We start from the raw sequence: 25,489 nt of genomic DNA on the forward strand, positions 1-25,489 counted from the left end.
ATTCATTTTATCTTTGAAATTGGTGAATAACTAAAGAGTAAAGGAAGAATTAGATTTTCGAAGATGTTAACTTTTTTTTTTTAACAAAAATATGAGACTCGAACTCTTAATTGACTAATTGAATATGGAGAGACTATGTCATTTGAGTTATAACTCATTAACTCGAAGATGTTAACTTTTGATTAATTAATTAGATCTTTTAACATATCAGATATTAAATATGTATATAATTTTTTTAACATATCCGATGGAATTGTTCATATATTTTACTATTTATAGTAGTGCATATTTTGTTACTCTTACATGAGCATGAAAACGATATAGTTTTGTACAGTGAAATTTTTATTATCTTTTGAGTTTTCATATATCATTTATCAACTTTTTTTATTTATCACAAATCCTATCAAAACAAGTAAAATTTCGTTCTAAAAATTATTATCTATATGACTATCTTTTATAGATAGACACATCAAAATAATTAACAGTACATATAAATATCACCATTAAATTTTAGTTGATAAAAAAGGATTTCATGTGTCTACCATTTGCTCTCCTAAACAACCAAATTAATACCTTTTTTTTTTAAAAAAAAATTAATTAGTTTGAAGTCAAAATCTTCATAGACCTCATGGTCACTTTGCTCATAACAAACTATTATTGAAGTGCACTTGTTTTCATATTTACATAATAATTAAGCATAACTGTTAGATGATAATTTGGTTTTCATGATATTTTTTGGATATGTCGATGATTAAACGGTCATGGATTGAATTTTTATTTAAAATTTTATCGTAATACATAAGGTAATATTTAAATTTTTTATATTTATTTAAACAAATTAGTAAACTATTTATTAAACCAACCTAAGTTGATTTTGTTATTTTGCTATATAATATTTTTTTTTTGGTTAATTTTGCTATATAATAATTTAATTAAATATATTGAATATATTAAATTATTTAATAATTTTTATCTATCATTTTTTAATAAAAACAACTTTATTTTAGTGATGATCGATATAATTTATCGTTCATATTAAGTGATTAATTCACCATTCAATAATTCAGGATTGACTAAAGAACTAACTAGTTATATAAAGTTCCTGGATTTTTTTTTCCTACTTAAAAAGGGTTGCATTCTAGTCTATAATGTGGATTACTAGGATTCTCCCACTCACTAAGATAGTCATAACAAATTGACAATGTTAATAAAAGTGCTATTAACATATGAAATAACAAATTGAACCACGATTTATTTTGTCTAAAGCACTTAAGCTTTTTCCCCCACATGTCATGACTATGAATGAGAAAAAATAAGTGGATATTAATTTGCAACATCATCAAAGATTATTTCAATGCCTGATAATTAATTAGGGATGCAAGTTCAATTGTTCAAAGTATATTAACTTTGTCAATATATTGCATAATTAAGCTGATTACCCACAAAGGCCACGTATTGCAATTTTTCCAACTTTATTTTATTTTATTTTATTTTATTTTATTGGGTATTAAGACAGATAGAATTATAATTGTGAACCTTTTTGCGAGTAAGGACTCGGAGCCCACACGACACATGCCTTGGATTTTTCTGAATATTATTTTATCATATTATATGAAGTTAATTTTATCCATCTTTGTCTACCAAATAAAAAAATATTAATAATTACCTTTCATTTCATTATTATATGCCACCTATAAGTCTTTATAACATAACCACATAGTTGAACCACTTTACCTGAATTATTATAGTACCTTGATGAGCTGGAAGAATGAACAAAACAAAAATGACACTATCATGTAGTTAATACACACATCTTTTAATTTTTATTTTGCCTTATTGCGTTAGGATTAACTTATTTGTGGTTCAAAATAAGCTATGATTAAGAAAATGTTCGAAGCTATTCATTTTCTTAAAGAAGTGTAACTACTTTTCCCACCCCAACTAATTGTTTCCAAAGATGGCTTTAAAAGTACATTGATGAAGCTAATTATAATAATAATTGAGTATCAAAGGATGTGAACGATCGTAATAAAACAACAACACTATGTTTTAATTTAATTTTCTCGTTGTCGTTTTCTCAGGATTAATACCTAATAGACTAATAATGCTATTAAACATTGTTCTTGGAACTTGATTTATATGGTTAAGCTTCTTGTGGTGTTGGCTTCTTTTAGTTGATGTTTTATTTGGATTTTTGTATGATCTCATGTGTTTATCCTACTTGTTCTGCATACATATATTTATCTATTTAAAAAAAGAAAAAAAGAAAGAAAAACATTGCTCTTAGAAAGTTGGAATCCTACTTCAAACTAATTAGGATTAGGCTCATGTAAGGTAGTTAGTTACTTGTTAAAAGAATAAAATAGTACAATAATAAATTTAGAATTGTGTAGAATCATAATCCGACTAAGAAACCACCATTAGTTAGATTTTTGTTGTGAAATAGAAATACCCTGTAATTTGAGATAGTTAGTTTTATAGTTTACCAATGAATACACACTGTAAGTAGCATCAAGTTTCTTAGAAATTTTCTTAATTGCACAGCTCAAATATGAACAGGGACACGTGCATGTGCATATGCATGCAACAGTAATTGAAAAGTGATGCTCACAAATCACAACAGGGCACATTAACATTAATGTCCATATGTCCTAGCTTAGGCATAACCTTATAGCATAGCAAAGTGGGGGCAGGGAAATATGACATGACCTTATGAATGGTCCAATACGCCACAAGAGGTTGGAAATTCGTTGCACCTTTAAAGGAGCCCAGTATGCAACATGGGCTCTACTCTACCAACATGTCATTTTCAATTTTTGTAGCGTTAATTATAGGTAAAATTAATAAATCATAGCACCTATAAAACTGATTATGATAAATTAAAAAAGAAGAGAGTATACAAATTTGAATCAAACATTACTAAAACCTCCCACCGGTTTCCATAGACTATTCACACTTTGCTAGTCAGGTATGTGCAAGTAATTTTTTGTTTTCTTTCCAAAATCCGACTGATTCATTTTGAGAATATGTGAGTCAGCTCCAAAAATTTACAAATTAATACCAGAAAAAGGGAGGATTAGGCAGATGAAATTACTATTTGAGAAATGCAGAGATCACACCACAAAACAATTGACCTAGCACTAGAAGGCACATATTAGTAATATTCATCATCTGAATAATCAGAGTCAAAAAATTCGTCGTCTTCCTCCTCCTCTTCTTCTTCTTCTTCGTCCGAGTCCCTCGCATGATCCTCAAACCAAATATTGTCCTCAGCCCAAAGTGGGCAAGAACACGTTGCTTTCTTGTTCTTCCACTCGGCTCCACAGTTGTAGCAGAATTCATAGCCACATCTATAATAATAACCAGAGAATCAGTGGTGATAGAATGGAACAAAAGTTTAACTAATTACAGGTTAATATATCATTGCTTCCCAATGAAGATACTGGGATTCAACATTGATAACTTCTCATATAAAAATCTGTTAATGAATCTCCTCTTCAAGTATAAAGAAGACATTTATTCCTTATTTCCTGTTAAATACTTCCATCACCTGAAACTTTTACCTAGCAATAAATACTTTGTAGGTATACCAACATAAATTGGGATTGTGATGCCACAATGAACATCTGATTTTAATTTCAATTTTCAGTTAGTGAATCAACGATTACAAGAGAAATGATCACAACTTAGGTTAAATCGAATTCAATATTAGAGTACCTGCAAGTCATGTGATAGCAGCCTTCAGCAAGTTCAATCATATGGTTACATTTCACGCACTGGCGCCATAGACTCCTGGATGCCAGAAACTTTAGCTTCAAATCTTCAGCAGGAGGGTTAGGATTCAACCTTTTGTAATCATAGCATTTCATGCCACTATGCCAAGGGACCTTGCAAGTAAAACAGAAGAGACCATGGCATTTTATACATTTCTTAGGTCCTGATTGTTCAAAATCACCAATAAGATTTTTGGAGTACTCAAAAAGCTCAGTTTTTGACATCAAAGCAGAGCATCGTGGATAGGGACAATAAACTTTCTCAGTAACTGGAATTGAAGCTTCCAACTTTCGCAGTTGCATGGTCTCAATTAATTTATTTGTCAAGAATTTCTTGCAGCTGTCAACTTGAAGCTCGGAATTGCATCCTTCATGAGGGCATTTTGGCACCATCCCATGAAGCAACTTCACCTCCACATGTTGTCTCATGCAAGAAAAGCAATACCGGTGTTGACAGCCATCAACCGAAAAAAAGTTATTGCCATCGGTATCCTCCAAACATATGACACAAGTTTCATTCAGATTCTTCATACCGTTAGAGTCCGCAGGCGCTGTCAATTGAGAAACGATTGCATCTCTTGCAAGCTTAAATGCATACTTGACATCATGTCTTGCTAGAAGCATTGGAGCACAGTAAGTAAATTTTCTCCGTAGCAGATTCACCTGATTGACTAGCACAGCAACCTTCCGCTGTTTCACAGGCCATCTTCCCCTAACCTGATCCGTAAAACACTATTAAAAATATTCCAACCGTTTTTCTTGACACCAAAAAAAGTTCCAACCAAAGACAATGTCTGCCATCATTTTCATCTGAACAACAAAATACTATAATTTAAGCTATTATCAGGATTCACCCTGGTTTGTTTATTGCTCCAAAAGTAACAAATTTCAAACAACAAATCCCCCAAGAAGCATTTTAAAATCTCAATTCTGACACGAAACTGGAGTAAACACATCATCAAAAATAAGAGAATTCCTAAAAGGAAACTTAAACTACTCTAGAAGTTCGAATCCTAGTCATGTGCATAAAAAATGATCAAGAGAGTTCCAATTCATTTAAAAGGATAACATGTCAGGACATGCTACATCCCCGAGAATCGGGAGCAAACTCTCCGAACACCTAAAACCCAAAATGGTGGTTGGTAAACATATCCCACCCCAAAAATCTTCCCACCTGAAACCTCTAAAATCACATCTATCTTAAAATTCTTTGAATAATATTTACAAGAAATTAACAAGAACTTCGACACTAATATACATTCCTCTCTCTTCTAAGTTCTAACGAGTGAAGCCTCCTAAACCCAACACTTGCCAATCCATTGCACTCACAAATCAAGAGAAACCTCAAAGAAATCATCATCATCATAATCTTAATAAATTGGAACTTTCAATTCGTATCAACGACAAAACAACCAAAACCAAGAGAAGAAAAATAAGAAAAGGGAAAGGTGCCTCACGAATTGGAAAATTGGATAGTAATCGCAGAAGAACCGAACACGCTTCAAGTCCAAAGCGAACGCAGCATTCAAGCCTTCGATCAAAGCCTTAAGATCAGCAGCAATCTTGCTCGTTCCACACCCAATGAGTGGCTTTCGCACCTCAAGAATCAAGTTATCTTCAGGATCACAAATCGCAACCCCAATCCCAGCCAACAGAACCTTCTCTCCGTTCTTCAACTTCTCGTCATTGCTCACCAAACCCTTAAAGTAAACCCTAAAAACCGCACCATCATCGTCTTCGTCCATTTCCAAATTGCCCTTCCGAGTATTATTCTTCTTCGTCGACGAAGAAGAAGAAGAAGAACCCTCCCCGAAGAAGAAGGGTTTCTGGAAGTTATCGCCCCACTCGACCCAATCATCTTCGGGGATTCTAAGAATTTCGATGGCGACTTTCTGATCGTGGACGCGACGGTTGAGATCGAGACTCGTTTTGCGGGCCTCAGCCTCGCTGAGGTGGCGGTCGCGAAGTTCTTGCTCAACCCTCGCGAGTTCTTGCGCCTGGAGTGTTGTGGCGTTCAAAACAGGGTCGTTTTTGTCATCGTTGGTTGGTGGTGGTGGTGGTGGTTGCGGGGAGGAAGAGGAGGAGAGGGAAGCGAGGGAGGCGGCGAGAGCTTCCTCAAGCTGTAGTCGGTATGCGAATTCGAGATCGGAGTCGATGGCCTCAGCCGTGGCGAGCTCACGGCGTTGCTCCGATAAGAGGCGGTGGAGGTCGTCGTCGGAGTCCATGAGGTAGTTACTTGGTGGTGAGTGAGTGAGTGAGTGTGGGAGGGAGTGCTTCTTTTTTCTTGCACACGGATAAATAATTGGAGAATTAATGTAAATATGAAAAAATTCTTATTATTTTTAGTATTTAAAGTTTTGTAAAAAAAATTAAGTTATGTTTTCTATTTTTCATTTTTACTTCTTTTTTTCTACAGAATTTAAAAATCAAACACAAAGGTCATTGACAATTTGAGATTAAAATTTTTAGATACAGATATTTTTAATGTGAAATACAATAATATTTAATTATTTTAATATTTTATACTATTATGATAATTTGTAAAAAAAAATATTATTTTAATTATATAAAGATAAAATGAAATTAACGTTTTGTAAACACCTATAACAATGTATAACATATAGTTTAGATAAAAGTTCACAATTTGACATCTCTGATTTTTTTTTTTTTTTTTTTTTTTGCTGCGTTTGATTTTTCTTTTCTTTTTTTTTTTTTTGGTAAGTTTCTCTTTTCTTTTTATTTTGGCGCAAATATATATATATGTTGTTTGGATGGGTTTTCTTTTTTTTTTTGTCTCAAATCACTTGGGCTATATGGGCCCTAATGATTATGTTGGGCCTCAATAAATTCGATCAAAAAGAGAGTAGACATCGCTCAACATGAAGGAGATACATATATTGACCCAAAAAAAAAACTTTTCTACTTTTTGTAATGCCTTAAGGCTTAAATTTTGGAATTTTTTTTAATAAAAGGGTTAAAATACATTGACCAATTCTATATTGGTTAACCTATTTTACATTTAATTTTGTTGACTTTTTCTCTAAATATTATTTGTGTTTAGACACAAATGTTATATACAAACATCATTCATGTCCCTCTATCTAATAGTTTAAATTTTTAAAATAAATAATTTTATGATATATTATCAAAATAAATCTATTATTAAGTTATTTTTGCATTATACATAAGTCTGTGTTTTTTCACCAAATTTTATCTTCTAAATGCTTCTTCAAATTTTAGCATGATGGCTGTATAAAGTTTTAAATGGTCTGTTTTTTTTTTTAAATAAAATAAAGAATAGTTTCGTGAGATAAATTTACCTCTAAAATTAAATTTTGGAACTAAGGTAGACAACTTTTTATAATAAATAATTGTACATGTAATTCTTTTATGAAAGATTGAACTTTTCCAAGTCTACTATACTTTTCCTTATTTTATAGGCTGTGAAAAAGGGAAAGAAAAGTAAAGAGTGAACGAAGCAAGGCATGAAAAATAAAAAACTACTACTAATGAAAAATTTTATTAATTTAATGTGAAGTTGATAGTTAAGAGTTTTTAGATAACAATTTAGTCAAATTATTTAATGATTCTCAACTATCAACTTCACATAAAATTAACTGCACTTGAGTTTCTACCAATAAAAATTGATACTTACAGTCAATATTTAATACATTGATATATAAATTAAAACAAATTATATTATGGCTTAATAAACTATATTAAAAATTTTGAAAATTAATTTTTTAATTAATATTCAATTAATTTTGTTCTTTTTTTCCTTTAATTGTTGACTTATTAGATGAAATTTTGTTTAAATTTCTATCATTAATTGTTGATTTAAAAAAATTATATAGTTATTATATAAAGTTGATAGCTAAAAATTATTAGATAATTTAATTAAATTATTATCTAATAATTTTTAATTATTAACTTTATATGAAAATAACTTTACGTGAATTTTTACCATTATATATATATATATATATATTATTTGTTTATTTTTATTTAACCGCTTAATCTTTTGGAACAAATGTAGGATCGTATCTTAATTAAACTCAATGTCAAACAAAGCCTTTTATATTTTTCCATGAATATTTGACTGACCCTGCCATTATTTTTGACAATGCATGCACATTAATTAATTCTAGATGATGAGCCATGTTGACCTGAATCATAAATAAAGCTGATAAATTAAACTAGTCATGCGTAATCCAATTCTTCTAAAATATTTATAAATTGAAGAGAGTATAGAATTTTTTAGTATTGTAAAAAGCATCATCCCATTTTTTCTTAAAAAACGATTCATTCAAATCTTAAAATTGCAATATTCAAGTACTTGCCATTATCTATATTAATTTTTCGTAGTAGTGTCTAGTATATTCAAATTCAAAAATCAAAACACAATCTCATTGCCGCCACTATCGACGTGTTATTTAATTTTATCATGTAAATTAGTAATGTATTTTTTACATCTTTTTTTTCTCTTAATTCCCCCAAATAAGAGGCAGTGTCGGCATTTTAAGTCACCATGCTTGCGTTACTTACGGTTGGCCTTAGTTTTGTTTGACATGGAAAGAAGAAGAAGAGAGAATTGGTCTTTTGTTGAATTATTTGGAAATTGCTATGATATTACGATCATGTTTGCTTATTATGACTTTCATTTTTGTTTGATATTATTATTATTATTATTATTATTATTATTATTATTATGCTCCTCTATCTTTAATTTACTTGAGAAACTTAGAAGAATGACTAATTTTAAATAAAAAAAATTAAATTTAAATACAGTTATTTTTGTGTGAAATTAATAATTTAAAATTATTCAATAATTTGATAAATTTAATTAAATTATCGTTTAACAATTTTTTACTATCAATTTGACTAAATTATCATGAACGATATACATATATATGTAGATTCCATAAGGTCACTTAGATAAAGCTAAAACCTAATGCCATTAATGTCTAACGATGTGGATTGATCTATACTTGGTACCCACCATGTAAGTATGTTAGTACTACTACTTGCTCTATCTAATATTATTATATTATAGGCAGAGAGATTGCATTGAATTAGCGCCGTAAATACACTGTTACCCCTGACTCAAAGGGGACATGTGTGTATTTATAACTAAGAAAAAATAAATATTTTGTTAATTCACATCTACAAAAAAGTATGCTTAAATAAAATATGTATAAAATTAAATTCAAAGTGCTTAAATTTGTGCAGCAGTGTTGCCGTGGTATTATTTATTGGTGCTACGATTTGATTTACCTCTTCATCGTTTATGTACTCTTTTGTTACGATCTAAATTTCGTGTGTTGTCCAGATCAATTTGTTTGTAAGGTACTTTCTGAAGTCCTTGTTTATTAATCTGTTGGTTAGGCAGAGACCGATAAAAAACTCTATGATTCTATCGATTGTCAAGCACTCGTCGTTGAATTTGTCAAGATATATTTTTGGATTCCTTTTTTTTCCGTGTGACTTCGAACAGGCTGATTGGGTGTTTTGCTTTCGCAATCCGTGTGGTGAATTGCGTCATGAATTTCTTGGAGACGTCGTCAAAGCAGGATATCGAACTGTTTGAGAGGGCGTTAAACCACTTGATGGCCAGTCCAGCCAGTGTTACTAGGAAGGGTCTATACCGGACTACGTCGGCTGCTCCCTCTAGTTTCATCTTGCCTTCGAAAGCCATTAAGTTTTCCTAAAGGTCCATAGTGTCGTCGTATTTCATGTCAGTTGGTTTGTCGAAATCATTTGGCAATTTGACCTTTATGGCTTTTTCGGTGAATAGGGTGGCTCCCATTATCATGGGGTCATTCCTTCTTCGTCTGGAATTTCTTTGGCGCTTATATTATCGCGATCTGCTGCTATTTCGACACCTACCGTGATGTCGGTTTGACAATCTCTCATTCCTTTGCTCTTTTCGTGATACGATCCAGGAGATTGTTTCACTCGTGCGCTCCGGTTGGTAGTGTTCCTTAGAGGCGATACGATCCTCCAAGGTCTGTATCCGATCTTGGAGCTCTTGGATGATCCAATTCGCTTGCTCTCCCATACCATCAAACGTTCTACTTTTGTTAGAGCTGTGGTCTCTTTCCTGAGGTGGTTGTTTTTTATGATTGTGATTTGCTTTGGCGTGGGCAACACTGGCTATCCTCTCGTGGGGTGGAAATTGTCGTCATTTCGCGGTTCACGCTCTAGTGAATTTGGGTAGTCATTGTGGCTTGAAAGCTGCTCCCCGCATTCGTCTGCCATGCCACCAAGTTCTGCAAATCCTCACAAACGGCACCAATGTACAAGAGGTTATCCGTACAGGTTGAGTAAGAGATCGGAAACTTGCGGATCTTGATGATTGCAGGATCCGAGCTATGAAGCGGCGGGGAATGTACCTGTAAAGACACTTTGACGCTCAAGTCAGAATGGATCTAAGGAGGTGTGTGTGTGAGGAATGAGTGAGTACTTGAGGGAGCTTCTGCCTCCCCTTTATATAGTTTGTGGTAGTTATTTTATATTATCTTTGTTTAGTTAAAATAAGTGATGAATTTGAATTCAAATATTATGTCAGGATATTAGAAGTTATTGATCCGTCTTTAAGTCGTGAGAATAATCTAATCTTAAAATTGTTGGGTTCGATAACCATTTCGAAGAACGATTCAGAAATCAGGTTCGGAACAAAATTAAAGAGAGTATAGATTTTTTTAGTATTTTAAAAAGCATCATCCCATTGACAATTATATGTGGAGGTGAATATCATTTTTCTAAAAAATCGATTCATTCAAATCTTAAAATTGCAATATTCAAGTACTTGCCATTATCTATATTTTTCCTAGTAGTGTCTAGTATATTCAAATCCAAAAATCAAAACACAATCTCATTGCCGTCACTATCGACGTGTTATTTAATTTTATCATGTAAATTAGTAATGTATTTTTTACAACTTTTTTTTTAATTCCCCCAAATAAGAGGCAATGTCGGCATTTTAAGTCACCATGCTTGCGTTACTTATGGTTGGCCTTAGTTTTGTTTGACATGGAAAAAAGAAGAAGAGAGAATTGGTCTTTTGTTGAATTATTTGGAAACTTGCTATGATATTATGATCATGCATTTACATTTCATTTGCTTATTATGACTTTCATTTTTGTTGAATTATTATGTTGGTATTCTGCCTTTGTTATTATTATTATTATTATATGCTACTCTATCTTTAATTTACTTGAGAAACTTAGAAGAATGACTAGTTTTAAATAAAGAAAAAATTAAACTCAAATGCAGTTATTTTCGTATGAAGTTAATAATTTAGAGTCGTTCGATAATTTGATAAATTTGACTAAATTATTATCTAATAACAATTCTTGACTATCATCTTTACATGAATATAACTACACGTGAATTTTTACTTTTAAATAATTATTGATAAAAAAATTGTCGCAATACATATTCGAGTTGATCCCATATTAATTTTTGGTAACAAAAAAAATTAACTAAAAATAATTATAACTTATCTTATTTAATATTTATTAATTATTACTAAAATTAATAAATACTAAATAACATACTTTTAAACTATATTTTTGTCATCTTAACATTACTGCATTTATAAAATTGTAATGTAATTTATAAAATTGTCACAAAGGTTCTAGTTAACAGGTTCAGACCTTTCCTGTCGGAGATCATTGGTCCTTTGCAAGGAGGGTTCATTTCAGGAAGAGGAACCACAGAGAATATTATCATTGCTCAAGAGATTATGCACTTCATGAGGAACACCAAGTCTCGAAAAGGGACCATGGCATTCAAGATTGATTTGGAAAAAGCTTATGACAGGGTAGACTGGCGTTTTCTGGAAGCTACTTTGGTCCGGTTTGGGTTTCCAAAGGCTACCATTAATCTTATATTGAATTGTGTGACTTCCTCTTCGTTGGCAGTTTTGTGGAATGGGAACAGGCTCCAAAATTTCAATCCGAAGAGAGGGTTGAGGCAAGGAGATCCTATGTCTCCTTATCTTTTTGTACTCTGTATGGAAATGCTTGCCTGCTTTATCTCTCATAGAGTTTCCCAAGGTTTGTAGAACCCAGTTGCGGTTTCTAGGAATGGACCACGACTCTCTCATTTGATGTTTGCAGATGATCTTTTACTTTTCTGTAAGGCATCAAAAGCTCAAGTAATAGAGGTCATGCATTGTTTGGACTTATTTTCTAGAGCGTCAGGTTTAAAGGTAAATCTTCATAAGTCAAAGGCCCAGTGTTCCAAGAGGGTGTCGGAGAGGAGAAAAGATGTTCTCTCAGGGGTCTCTAACATCCGGTTCTGCAATGATTTGGGTAAATACCTGGGAATTAACATCGGTCATGCCAGAGCTTCTAGGAAGACGGCTCAGGAAATTATTGAAAAAATTTCGAGGAAGCTCTCCAGTTGGAAAGGACGCCTACTGAATAAGGCATGGAGGCTTTGTCTTGTTAAATCGGTTATGGCCTCTATCCCAGTTTATGAAATGCAAATTTCTCTTCTCCCGAAGTATGCATGTAATAAAATTGATTCCTTGATGAGACAATTCTTGTGGAAAGACCAAGAGACTGGAAAAGGGCTGCCTCTGGTCAGGTGGGAGGCCGCCATAACTCCTAAAAAGGCAGGAGGATTGGGTATTAGGGATACTTCCTGTGCTAACATGGCGCTTCTGGGAAAGTTGGTATGGGATTGTCTAAATAATAGTGAGAAGTTATGGGTGCAGGTTCTGAAGCATAAATATCTCAGGAATCAATCTGGTATGAACGGAAACAATAGAAATTCTTCATCGGCTACCTGGAAGAACATTGTTAGTGCCTATGAGCATCTCAAGGAAGGGCTTCATTGGAATATTGGAGATGTCCACAAATCAGTTTGGTATGATGAGTGGACTCCTTTTGGTAAGCTTTGCAATCTTGTCCCTTATGTACATATTTCTGAATCAGATTTCATGGTGGCTGACTTGTGGAAAGGGGTGTCTTGGGAGGTTGATAGTCTTACCACGCCTATTCCGCATGAGATTAAGCAGTTTATTTGTGGTCTGAGATATCCTAGTTTGACTGAGTTGGAGCCACAGTGGGAGTGGTGGCCTGCAGCAACAAAAAAGTATAGTGCAAGGGAGGGTTACAAATGGTTATTAAAGAAAACATTAAATTGGAATGCCAACAGTAATTGGAACTGGTTGTGGAACACAAACATTCCAGAGAAGTTCAAATTTACTATGTGGCTTAGCTTACATGATACTCTACCAACTGAGACCTTTCGATTCAAGCAGCATTTAGCTTCTTCAGATATGTGTAAGCGATGTAACAAGGCACAGGAGACTATGGAGCATTGCCTTAGAGACTGTGAACGATCAAAGGCAATCTGGTATATGTTGGATCCTAGTATCCTGGACTCGACGGCTGGTACTGCTCTTGAAGAGTGGTTTCGGAAGGCCTTGGCTAACAATGAGGCGTCCTTTGGTGCAGGGCTTTGGTGGGTATGGAGACATAGGTGCAATGACATATTCAACACTGACAACCCTTGGACAGACCATAAGGTTGTTGCCTTGGCCAGAATTACCGCCAAGAACTTACAGCTTTACAGGAATCGAAGCAATGCTTTTAGGTCTCTCCGAAATTGCCTGTGTTGGGAACCACCGGTAGGCAATGGTTTTAAAGTTAATTGTGATGCAAGCTTGTATATGGATTCAAATTTAGCGGAATTTGGGTGTATTATTAGAGATTCTAAAGGAGATTGGATCTCGGGCTGCTCTGGAAGCATTATCCCTTGGTCTATAATCAGATGTGAATTATTTGCTGCTTGGAGGGGGCTGGTTTTAGCTTGGGATTGCGGTTTGAGGGATATTATATGTGAAACGGATTGCCTTGACATTCTGCCCATCATGCATGAGCTTACAAGTGGGTATTCATCTGAAGTAACAGATTTGATTCTCAAGATTCAGGAGCTTTTATCTCGTCCTTGGCTTGTTCATGTTGAATGGGTGTCCCGAGAAGCAAATAGAGCTGCGGATTGGATGGCTAAATATGGTGCCAAGAGTAACTCTAATCATGTTATTTGGTCTGAGCCTAGTGTTGATTTCCAACAAATCATCCGCTCGGATTTAAGATAGTTTTTGCTTTGTTTCTTTCCTTGTTTAGACACCAAAAAAAAAAAACATTACTGCATTTATTACCTCTTCATTATCCGCTAATGTAACACAAATGATTATTACGTATCATATGTATAATTCAATTAAAATAAATTTTAATCCGATCCTGTAAATAAGAAAGGAAAATATAAATAAGTTATTGACACATTTGTAGATATGTAAATAGCAATATTGCAATTTTTTCCCTCTTTGGATTGCAGTATTTCTTTCTTGGATAGTGATTCGCACATGAAGGATATACATATGGAATCACTTAGATAAAGCTAAAACCTAATGCCACTAATGTCTAACGATGTGGATTGATCTGATCTATACTCAGTAGTATGATAGTACTACTACTTGGTCTCTCTAATATTATTATATTATAGGCAGAGAAATTGCATTGAATTAGCGCCATAAATACACTATTCCCCTTGACTCAAAGGGGAGATGTGTGTATTTATAACTAAGAAAAAAATAATTAATTTGTTAATTCACATCTATGAAAAAAAAGTATGCTTAAATAAAAATATGTATAAAATTAAATTCAATGTGGTTAAAGAATTTAAAGTTTGAAACATGTTTAATTTTTTAGAAAGTCAGGGAACAATTTTTAATTAGCTAACAATAGTTAACTTTAAAATTTAGTTTTATATATAATTTTAGATTTAGGATTAATAGTTTATGATTTAAGGTTTATATTTGGGACAAATAAAATAATTAAAAAAAATAACTGATATTGATTAAAAAAATCATGTAATATTACTCTTAATTTTTTTTTTTATGTTTTAGTGAATTCAAAATATTAAATTGTAAAATGTAATTTAAAATTAGAGGTGTACGCGAATCGGATCGGATCTGATATAGCCAAAATTTCAATCTGATCTGCATTAAAATCATCGGATTGGATCAAATCCAATATCCGCAGTTTTTAAGGTTGGATCCAATCCAATCCAATCCGCACATTTGCGGATCGGATATCGGATATCGGATATATCCGCAAAACACAAAAATATTTTTAAAAGTTTATTTTTATTAAAAAAATATCAATAAATTCATTTTTTCTATTCTTTTAAATATGTTTACTTTTAAAATAATATTAAACATACTTTTCTTAAATAATAAATTAAAATAATACAACATATATGATAATTATCAGTTGAAATAAAACATAAAAATAATATTTACTTATTTATTTCTTTATTTTTGCGGATACACGGATATGCGAATCCCAACACAAAATTCGCAATCCGATCCGATTAGCGTGTGGATCCGATTCAATCCGATCCAAAAGCCTTGCGAATCGGACCCATATCCGCAATTTTTGGATCAAATTTAGATAAATACTACGGATATGCAGATCAGATCCGATCCATGAACACTCTTATTTAAAGTCATATCATAAAGAAAAAATGCAACCACGTATCAACTCAAGTATAGGTATTAGCTTTAGCACACTATATATCCAAAAATAATGTATAATAATACATTACTATCTACCTAAACTTTTATTTATTCATTTCTTTTGGCTATACCCATAAGTGGCGCAATTCGTTTGCCATAATAAACCATTCATATACCAATTAATTATTGGAGTTTGAAGCTAAAAAAGGTATAATTTTTTTTCTTAAAAAAAGAGAATTAAATTTGGTTGGTCTAGTGATTAGTTCATGAGTCTACTTATTTAAGTAGATGTTCGAAGTTCGAATTCCGTCTTATACATCTCATACATAAAAGTTAGTCCTAAATTTGTCGATTTAGAAAATACTATGGGAAGAGGGGGGATGAATCTACCTTTTGCCATGGTGCACGTTTTGGAGGAGTCTAAGTAGAATGCTTGATTTTTATATTATGGATAATTTCGTTACACATATATATTTTTTTTTGTCGTAAATATTATTTTAATATTACTATTTTTTACCAACTAATATATATTTTTATTTTGTTAATTAAAGAATAATTTACTATTAATTAACAATAACTATATTTTTATACATATATCAAGAATATTTAATATGCAAATATCGTTTTTCTTCCATCTGGTAAAAAATAGAAATGGTAGCACTCAATGTTGGAATGGAATATAGTGCAGGAAACACGTTCCCTTTTTTTGAATACATAAATCCAAATTAGGCATCCAATCACAATCTATCTCACACGGTGATGGGAGTAGCTAGGGAACAAAGAAGCAATACATGAGGCACTGTTTTTTCTTTTATTTCTTTAAAAATTAGTTTAAAATGATGAAAATAAATTGCAGCAAAAAATTGTTAGAAGTGTTGCATATATAATTAAAGAAATGGTGATGCCCGTTTTGTTGGGGCAACTGTGGGGAGCTCTTGACCATTGAGGAGAATTCGAGGAGGAATCAAGTGAGAGAATATAAGATAAAAAGACACCACATCCAACTCAAAATCTTAAGGTGTCAAGTTAATGGGTCTCTCATCTTATAAACTCCTCACTCTTCCTTACTTTCTTTGATGTGGGACTAACTTCAACACTCCTCACACTTATAACACTAACACATTATTTTTTTTTATTTGAAAACTAATGATAATGCCACCTTAGCTTATTATTATTTTTTTAAATGTTTATTAGGTTTATTTTTTGAAGAAATTATATTATATTGTTTAGTTGTTTGAGTTATTTGTTGTAAAATTAACAATAACCCATCATGATGACAATGTTGACCTACCATCGATGTGATGAATGTGAAGCACATGACAATGTTTGTAGTAAGTTCAGGTCACACTCTCATGCATGTTAGTTTATGCATTATGTTCCATGAACAATTGAACATTGTTTTGTTTTATTAAGCTATTATTTATTTACGTTTGACGACCTAAGTAATTCACGCATGCTTTTTTTTTTTTTTTTTTTTTTGAGACACTGCATACTGTATATATAGTGCAGATATGGAGCATTATTTAATGGTTTAATTATTTCGATTCTTATAGTTTTATCGAATTTTTAATTAAATTTTTATATTTTTTATTTTGTAAATAAGTTTCTATCGTGATAAAAACGTTGGAATTAATAGAATATTTTATTAAATTATAGAGAATATTCAGTCAAGTGTTAGGCATATTTATTTTGTTTAAAGGAATATTCAATTAATTCCAACGTTTCTGTCACGACAGAAACTTAATTCCAAAATTAGATATGGTATAAGAACTCAATTAAAAAAAATATAGAAATTTAATTGAAAATTCAATAAAATTATAATACCGACAAAGTAATTAAACCATATTTAATTTATATATATGCTTTTATTCTCCCGTTTTCCTATTAGTGTAAGTTATAATATCATAATTGTTATAATTAAATAATTAATAAATTTTTAAAAAATATTTCAATGTAAACTCTAAAAATAAGTTTAAGTATATAAAATACAAAAGTGATGAGTTCAAATAAAATTAAAAGACAAATATTGTGGCCAGATACAAATGAGTTTTAATATAATAAGTTGTTCACCAATGACCATTAAACTTTAACTCTATTTGTTATTATTTTTTTTTTTTCATACTATCCTCTAATTTGATAGGATGAACACTAGTTTATTACTTAAATTTTAAAAATTTATAATTAACTAATAAATTACCGCAAGTATATAATAGAATTTGAACTTTTAATATAATAACACTTATTTAAATAAATTAATAAATTAACTACTAAATCTTCTGAAGTTAATTCCATTCGTTAATCTCTTATCTCGCCGATCGTATGTAACTTTTTTGTATGTGGCTTCTTTGAATTAAATAAAATAACCATAATTGATAAAATTTACAAGTTAAAAGAAGTTTTGTCTTTGTCTATTTCTTCTAGTTTATAGTCAGATGTGGAAACCAAAATAGTTAGATGTTACGTACATATTCGGAATTATTCACCTTTTTCTTCTATTAAATGAGCATCTTTTGTCTTTTCCTTACCATTGAAATCTTATGGAAAAATATAGGTTAGTAATAAAAATACTAAATAATATAAATAATATATATGTTAGATATTCAATTTAATAAATATGCAGATAATTATGTTTATTATTTTTAATTGAATAGTTATTTTTTTATTTGATTTATTCAAGTACAATTAACAATAGCTGAATATTCAATTTACTAAGTGTATAAATAGTTATCCTAATATTAAAATTTTTAAGAGGTAATTTAGAGGTAGAGTGTTATTTTTTTACTTTATTGGATTAATTTTAAAATTCATTATTCACATTATTTACAAAAATCATTATCTAATGGGACAATTAAAAAAGCTAAGTAATTAACAAGATATACATATAGTACATCACCCATCTTGATATTGTTTGAGCAATAATGGTAATTAAATATTTTAATTATTTGACACCAATAAAAATCATCTGTGAAAAAGTAAAATGTGCGTAACAATATGAGTTTATATATATATATATATATATATATATATATATATATATATATATATATATATTCATTCTTTAATCCAGCAGATTAAAAACTAATTTGTTATAGATTTGAATTTTATTTAAGGGTCTGTTGTTAATTAATAAATTATTGTATATAAAAAATAAAATTCGAATTCCTGACACTTACTTAATGGATGAATAAACTGACTACTCAACCAATTTAATACTCAACCAATCTAAATTGGTTGGTAATATGAGTTACATTTTTATTTTGGGGGATATCGCCCCCATAATGAGATATGTCTTTATATCCAGTTTACTCAACTCTAATTGTGCCCTATTGTTACCCTATCGATCGCTATATATTTAAAATTGAAAGTTGGTTATGGTGACAATAATATAGCGAATCCGAAGACACAAGATGGTCAAAAGCTATTACTTTGAAAGTATTCTGAATGATATAGTATGTGACAAATCAAAATTAAAATAGGTGCATAAGATTCAAAATCCCACCGTAAATAAAGACCTATCATCACATGACTTTTTTTCTTGAAAGAGATTGATTGATCATATCTCTATATATATACCTTGTATGTGGAAAGTTTATTATATGTTATGCTTAATTAATTATGAGCAAGGCTACGTGAATCGTAAATATTATTATTTTTTATTAGTAGTTAGTCAATAATATTTTACGTTAATATATATAATTATTTTATACACAAAAAATATATAATTTATATTTATATTTAAAAAATATTATTTATATAAATTAATATAATTTATATATATATATATATATATATATATATATATATATATTAGGAATTTTACACATAAATTTATAAAATTTATTTATTAAAAATAATTTAATATTTATATTAATCAAATAATAATAAAAAATACTAAAAATTATGGGTCCAAAAATTTCTCATTAATTATAATAATTTAACCTTTTATGCTATACTTAAAGAAATTTATACAATATATATAAAAGAATATTTACATTAATAATCAATACATAAAAATTAAATCCTTCTTCAAATTGCAAAGATTACATACATTAAATGATTACATCACCATCTATATTTTTTTTTTTTTTACTTTTCAAGATGATGTGATATACATATATTCTTCATATACCTCATTTCTCAATTCTCACCTAGCTTGCGCAATAATGGGAGACATGCTCGCAGGTATATAAGGAATATTCTTTCCCCATATAATTAATTCAACTTAAATCCTAGCTACATAGTTATTTTTAGTCATAATTCAATATTTCTTCAGCAAGATCGATATATATCTATTTTGAGAAATGATTTATATACTTTATCTTTTTAAATACTAAATCGATTTATTTTTCTTTACTATTAAATCAAGCATGAGAACCCATTAATTATATAAGTCTCCCACATTATTGATCTAATCATATAGAAAATTAATCTAATTTAGAATTAAAGAGAAATTAAGTACAAAAATCACGGCTGTTTTTTTAAATCATCTATGTATGTTATAAAAAATAATATTTATATTATTTTTTGTATACACATCTCTTATACGAAAGAAAGGTCGTATACAAAAAAATAGTACAAATATCATTTCTCGTATATAACGTACGATAAATCACGTCCAGAGCGGCTCCCACAATGAATTGAGGCTAGGGGTATCCTCAAAGTAGTTGATGTTACTTTGTTGATAGTGAGGACTTGGAACACTGAAATCCTCCATTGATGATTGCTGAGGTGATGATTCAAATTCTTGTTGTTGGGAGCTTTTTTGTTGTGCCATTTCCATGTAAATTAGGGCAACAAGGTTGGCTTGTTGAAATTGCATGGTTGCAACCTCAGCTTGTGCTTTTGCCAATTGTGCTCTAAGTTCATTGACTTGCTTCTGAAGGTGGCAAATTGCACCTGCACTACCATAAACTGGGTCCCTTATTCTTGCACTTGCCTCATACACCATGCTACTCACTGCATCAGCTCTTTGAGATTCCGGAAGGTCCTAGAATATATATATATAAAAATAATATATGAGCTTTAATTTAAAATTAATTAATAAAAAACTATATGTTATTACAAAGCTTATTTTAATTCGTCGCGGATTTGAGCTCCATTTAAGGGTTGCTGCATGTAAAAGGCAGGACTCAAACCCCCGACATTTGCTTAAGCAAATGAATGAACTGACCACTCGACCAATCCAAGTTGGTTGACAGTCTAATTACTGATAAAGATACATCTTAAAATTTCTTGTCTGATTTAACAACGACAATTTGATCTGTCACTAATTTAATTAGTGGCCAAAGTACACCGTTAAATTTTTCAGAGAAATGATATCATAATCTAATGTATTGTGTTTGATAAGATTATAAGAGGTGAAGAGTGTTACGTATAACTACTAAGAGGCCCACAATTAGGTATTCGTTATATTTGAGTAATTAATGTGATTAATTAATTAGTTTGCCTTCTCCCCTAAAAAAAGCATAATTAGTAAAAGAATAATAACAAAATAATATATATAAAAAAAGGAGCTACTATATATGTCTCCACCGTATGTTGACTTTCAATAAAAAAATTATTCAGAAATGATATATATATATATACATAAGATAATTTTAAAATTATATATATTTAAAAAAAAATTAAATATTTTTAAAATAATAATATTTTAATAATTTTAACCGTTAAAATTTAATTAATATTATATATTTTATAATTAAAATTAACGATTAAAATTATTGAAATACTTATTTTTTTAAGAACATTTGAAATTCTGTCACTGTCGAAGTTTGAGGGGTTTGCATAAAAAAGAGGGAACTTATGTCCCTTGAAGAAGTCTAGTCTTGCATCCTGTCTCTGAATAATGGAGAGGTACTTTCTATTTCTAATTCCTTGGTCGTCGTCGTCACACTCACGCAGTAAATTCAAAACATGGGAAAATTCTAATATTTAACAATAATTACTTAGATTCAAATCTTGATTTAGTTTTTTTATTTTTATGTTTCTTCTAAATGCTAACGAAAAATTCTTATATAAACTATTCTAAAAAGAAAGAAAGATAGATGTTGACGTAATGTTAAAAATAAATTCCGTTATTATCTAAACTGTAAAAATATTCTAATAATTAAATATAAATTATATGAAAAATGTTATATGTATATCAAAATCAGTCACTAAAACTAAAATTAGCTACAAATGTATTTATGTATAAATACATATATAGTTTAATGGTAAAAACTCAGGTGTAGTCGACTTCACGTAAAGTTGATATCCGAGAGTCGTTAGATGAATTGACTGATTTGACTAAATTTTCATCTAACGACTCTTAGATATCAACTTTACCTGAATTTTCAACTTTTGAGTCTAAATTATATAAAGAAAAATGTAAAATACCTGCAAGAACTTGATGATGTTGCTAGCGCCAAAGACCCTATGAGCAATGGTGAACTTGGTAGGCTCAGTGGGAGGGAAATATGGCGCAAGCATGCATTTCTCGGTGCATCTTCGCCTCAAGATCTTGCATGCTGCACAAGGGCTCATAACAACCGCCACCGTCGCCGCAGGAGGAGGAGGATAACCAGAAGAAGTAGAAGTAGAGTTAGAGTAGGTGTTGTTGTTAGTGTCACTTCCCTCCATATTATTAATAATACTTTGGTATTGTATTGTTTTTTATGGAGAGAAAGGAAGAGCGTGTGAATTGGGAAGATGAGAAGTAGAGAATGGGCTGTATAAGTATATATAAAGGGAAGTGTGCGTCATCACACAGGAAATATGATGTCAGCATTTGAAAATTAGGTAAGAATTTTTAAATAATTTTATGTTAAGTTATTAACTGATATAAAAAGAAAGAAAACTCTTTAGAGATATACAAAAGAGTGAACATTTACATATAATGATTTTTATATAAAATTATTAATTAATAATTTTTAATTATAAATTTTATATGAAAATAATAACGGTATGTAAACGAGCGTGTAAAAGATAGAAGAGAACAATGTGGGGGTGGGTGGCACGCCGCACGCACCTCCTCACTTTGTTTGTTTGTTTGTTATTCGGTTATCGATCGGTGTGAATGTGAAAGTCATGTATATCACTCTTTCAACTTTGAATGGAGAAAATACATAAACTACTTTCAAGGCACACATTTTGCTTCTTTTCCATGTTTTTGCTTTAATTACAAGCACGTCAATTTTTAATTAATATGTGTTACTAGTTAAACTATAAAGGAAAAGTCTAGGGCCAGTAATTTTTTTAAATTCTGGCCAACATGTAACCAGCAAAGAAAAGTGAGTTATTGGATGAAATCTTATACCAATATCACACCATTAAAATTATCATTGATGACTATTTGATGACTATAAATAACAAAAATTACTAGTTCCCTAACACTCCTCTTAATTATAAAATTATCTTTATTCATAAAAATTAATCAAATATTATATGTAGGATAACAATGAATGACTATGATATTCGTGAATAGTGTAAAACATTTTAAAATTTCTATCTTACCCTATTAATGGGTTTAAACCCTTAAATCCGATCCAAATTCGACTCACATCTTTTATCAATTTTATATGCAAAAGATAAATTTATTTAATTTCCAGACAAATACAATATTTAGTATATTTCATCCGTATTTTATTCAAATAATATTTATATAATTTAAATTCCATAGCTCAAAAGGACCAATCTGATTTAGGATGATATTTTTGCTATATAATATTTTTCATCGAAATCAGTTTCTTAATAATTAATTTTAAGTTTGTCTATTTTTGTAGAAGTAGTTTTGCTTTTGCACGGAGAATCTTTGTGGTTTGCCTAACCTGTATAAATATGCCTTGCAAAGTTTCTTTCCCTAAAGTGGTTAGAAAATGAAAGAGATAACACATACATATGTCCTCTTCATACTCCAGCTTTTTCGGACTCAAATTTATTAGTATAATTTTCAAACATCAAATTTGATAATTGTTCCGAACTCAATTTTTGGGTTTCTCATTAGAGCAACCTCCAATTCGGTTATCTGAATCTAGGTTTTTATTATGGTCTAAATTGGTCCTGTAACTCAAATTTCTTATCATATTTAAAAGGAGTCAGATAGGATATTCAATCTTAACTATCGCCTAAACCTTTTAGATCTATTCTAGCTTGAACGTTAGAATTAAGGGTGGCAATGGTAGGGTAGGTAGGGTTTGGAGTCAACTCTAACTCTACCCGCGGATTGAGATTTTTATATAAACTCAACTCTACCCTACTCGTGGGTTGAGAATATCTCAACCCTAATCATATCCGCTCTTAACCCGCGGGTACCCGATCCTACCCGCGGGTTACAAAAAAAATACAACGTTATTATATAATTTGATGATAATTTAAAATAGATCTGACTTTTATGTATAAAAAAGCTTATTAAATTATCAATTAATGATCTTCTTTTAATGATTAAAGATCTTTTGTATTTAGTGAGAAGTCTTTAGTTCAATATCCACTTAAAATATATTTTTATATAAGTATATAATATATACATATATAGGGTGCGGGTTGGTCGGGTAGGATTGAGGCTCAACTCGCACCCTACCCAACCCACACGAAAATCCTACCCGCACCCTACCCTACTCGTTGCGGATCGGGTTGGCAACCCTACCCGACCGGGTGAGATCGAGTTGGATACCCGCGAGTAGAGTACATATTACCACTCCTAATTAGAATATCTTTGTAGGTATCACTTCCAGTCGCTTTAGAAGTTTAACTCATCATCGTCAAGACCAGTCAGTCTCCGATCCTTCTCACAACTTCTACGAGTAATATTTTGTACAATAAAAAAAAAATTGAAAACTCTCCATGAAAATAATAGTGCAATAAACATCTTTTTAATTAATCTACCTCTTAAAACTATATTACGTGTAAGACAAGTAAGGTATGAAATAAACTAGACATTAGGCATATGACAAAACTACTCTTAGCCATTTAATTTGTTTGTTTATGAATATTTTTCCTCGTCTTTAAATTTTATCATAACGGACAACACAAAGTAGGGGCAGCCTCAGAGGAAAAAGCAAAAATAAACATATGTTAATTGAGCCATCCACTAGAAAAATCTTTGGCTCTTGGGGTCCTTTTTTTTTTTTTTTTAATTGGCTTTCTAAATTAGTGTTTTAAAATTTATACCATTGACCTAACTTTTTGTCTAATTACACTCAGTCTTCCAAAAACTATCCAAGAAAATGAAATGAGTCTTTTGTCTTCTCATTTTCATATAGAAAATTCTACCAAGTCAATAGATCATATCTTAGTACATCATTTAAATTTATTTACAATGATGTTATATTAATTATTTAATTTTATGTATTATTATATTTTTACTTTTAATTTTTTGTATTATTATTTTTTCTTTTTATTTTTGTTCTTATATTATTTTTTTCTTCACATGGAATGAATGATATGGACCACTAATTTATTTATATATATTTTACTTTTGAAGAAAGCTATGATGAGAGGTAATACATATTCATTTTTTTAAAAAGGAAAGATATAGAAAATTATAAGATTTATGATTTTAAAACTACATTATTTTGGCATATATAATTGATGAAATATTCAACTGAAAGGGAATCCACGTATAACATTTTACATTACTTTTTATTTTTCAAATGTTTAAAATATAACGTGGCACTCTAGAAGCTAAGCAAGCATAATAATGTCACTATTAATTATTAGTGCCATTCTAATTATGCTATATAATAATATATCCAAAGTTATTGCTTATTAGGTTTGCCGCCACCACTGAGACAAGGCTTTCCACTCCCTTAACTACCACCTGATTCACAAAGGCTCGATATGTTTGGATATATGCAAAGTAAAAAAATGCAATAATAGAATGATATGGGATATTATTATATTAAGATTTATTGTTTAATTATTTCAAAATATAAAATAGAATGATGATATATTAAAGGTAGGGTTGTACATGACTCGGTCCGGCTCGAAAATCTTAAAGCTAATTTGGTGTAATTTTAATGGGTCTAGGATCGGATGAGAGTCTCAAAAATAGATCCGATCATTATTTAGGGTCCGGTCTAGATCAAGGCAGACCTGACTTTACCCGACTCATGTACACCCTAAAGGAACTAAAAAAGATATATATTTTAAATTAATTCCAATATTATGTTATATTAATTATAAGCTTATTGTTTTATTTTCAATC

The 25,489-nt window shown here is 30.5% G+C and overlaps 2 protein-coding genes across 2 annotated transcripts; both read right to left on the reverse strand.

The window, feature by feature from the left end:
* Positions 1–2,851: 2,851 nt before the first annotated feature.
* LOC107629179 (zinc finger (C3HC4-type RING finger) family protein) lies at positions 2,852–6,207 on the reverse strand. The gene is made up of 3 exons (XM_016331896.3): positions 5,231–6,207; positions 3,718–4,490; positions 2,852–3,350 (listed from the first exon to the last, which is right to left on the reverse strand). Exons 1-3 carry the CDS (start codon positions 5,996–5,998, stop codon positions 3,155–3,157), a joined length of 1,737 nt encoding a protein of 578 aa, XP_016187382.3. The 5' UTR covers positions 5,999–6,207; the 3' UTR covers positions 2,852–3,154.
* Positions 6,208–19,317: 13,110 nt separating this feature from the next.
* On the reverse strand, positions 19,318–21,982 carry LOC107629178 (LOB domain-containing protein 1). The gene is made up of 2 exons (XM_016331895.2): positions 21,685–21,982; positions 19,318–20,296 (listed from the first exon to the last, which is right to left on the reverse strand). The coding sequence occupies exons 1-2, from the start codon at positions 21,925–21,927 to the stop codon at positions 19,919–19,921; spliced, it is 621 nt and encodes a 206-aa protein (XP_016187381.1). The 5' UTR covers positions 21,928–21,982; the 3' UTR covers positions 19,318–19,918.
* Positions 21,983–25,489: the final 3,507 nt, after the last annotated feature.

This window comes from Arachis ipaensis, chromosome B3 (genome assembly GCF_059453495.1).
Source record: "Arachis ipaensis isolate K30076 ecotype BB chromosome B3, ASM5945349v1, whole genome shotgun sequence".
NCBI lineage: Eukaryota > Viridiplantae > Streptophyta > Magnoliopsida > Fabales > Fabaceae > Arachis > Arachis ipaensis.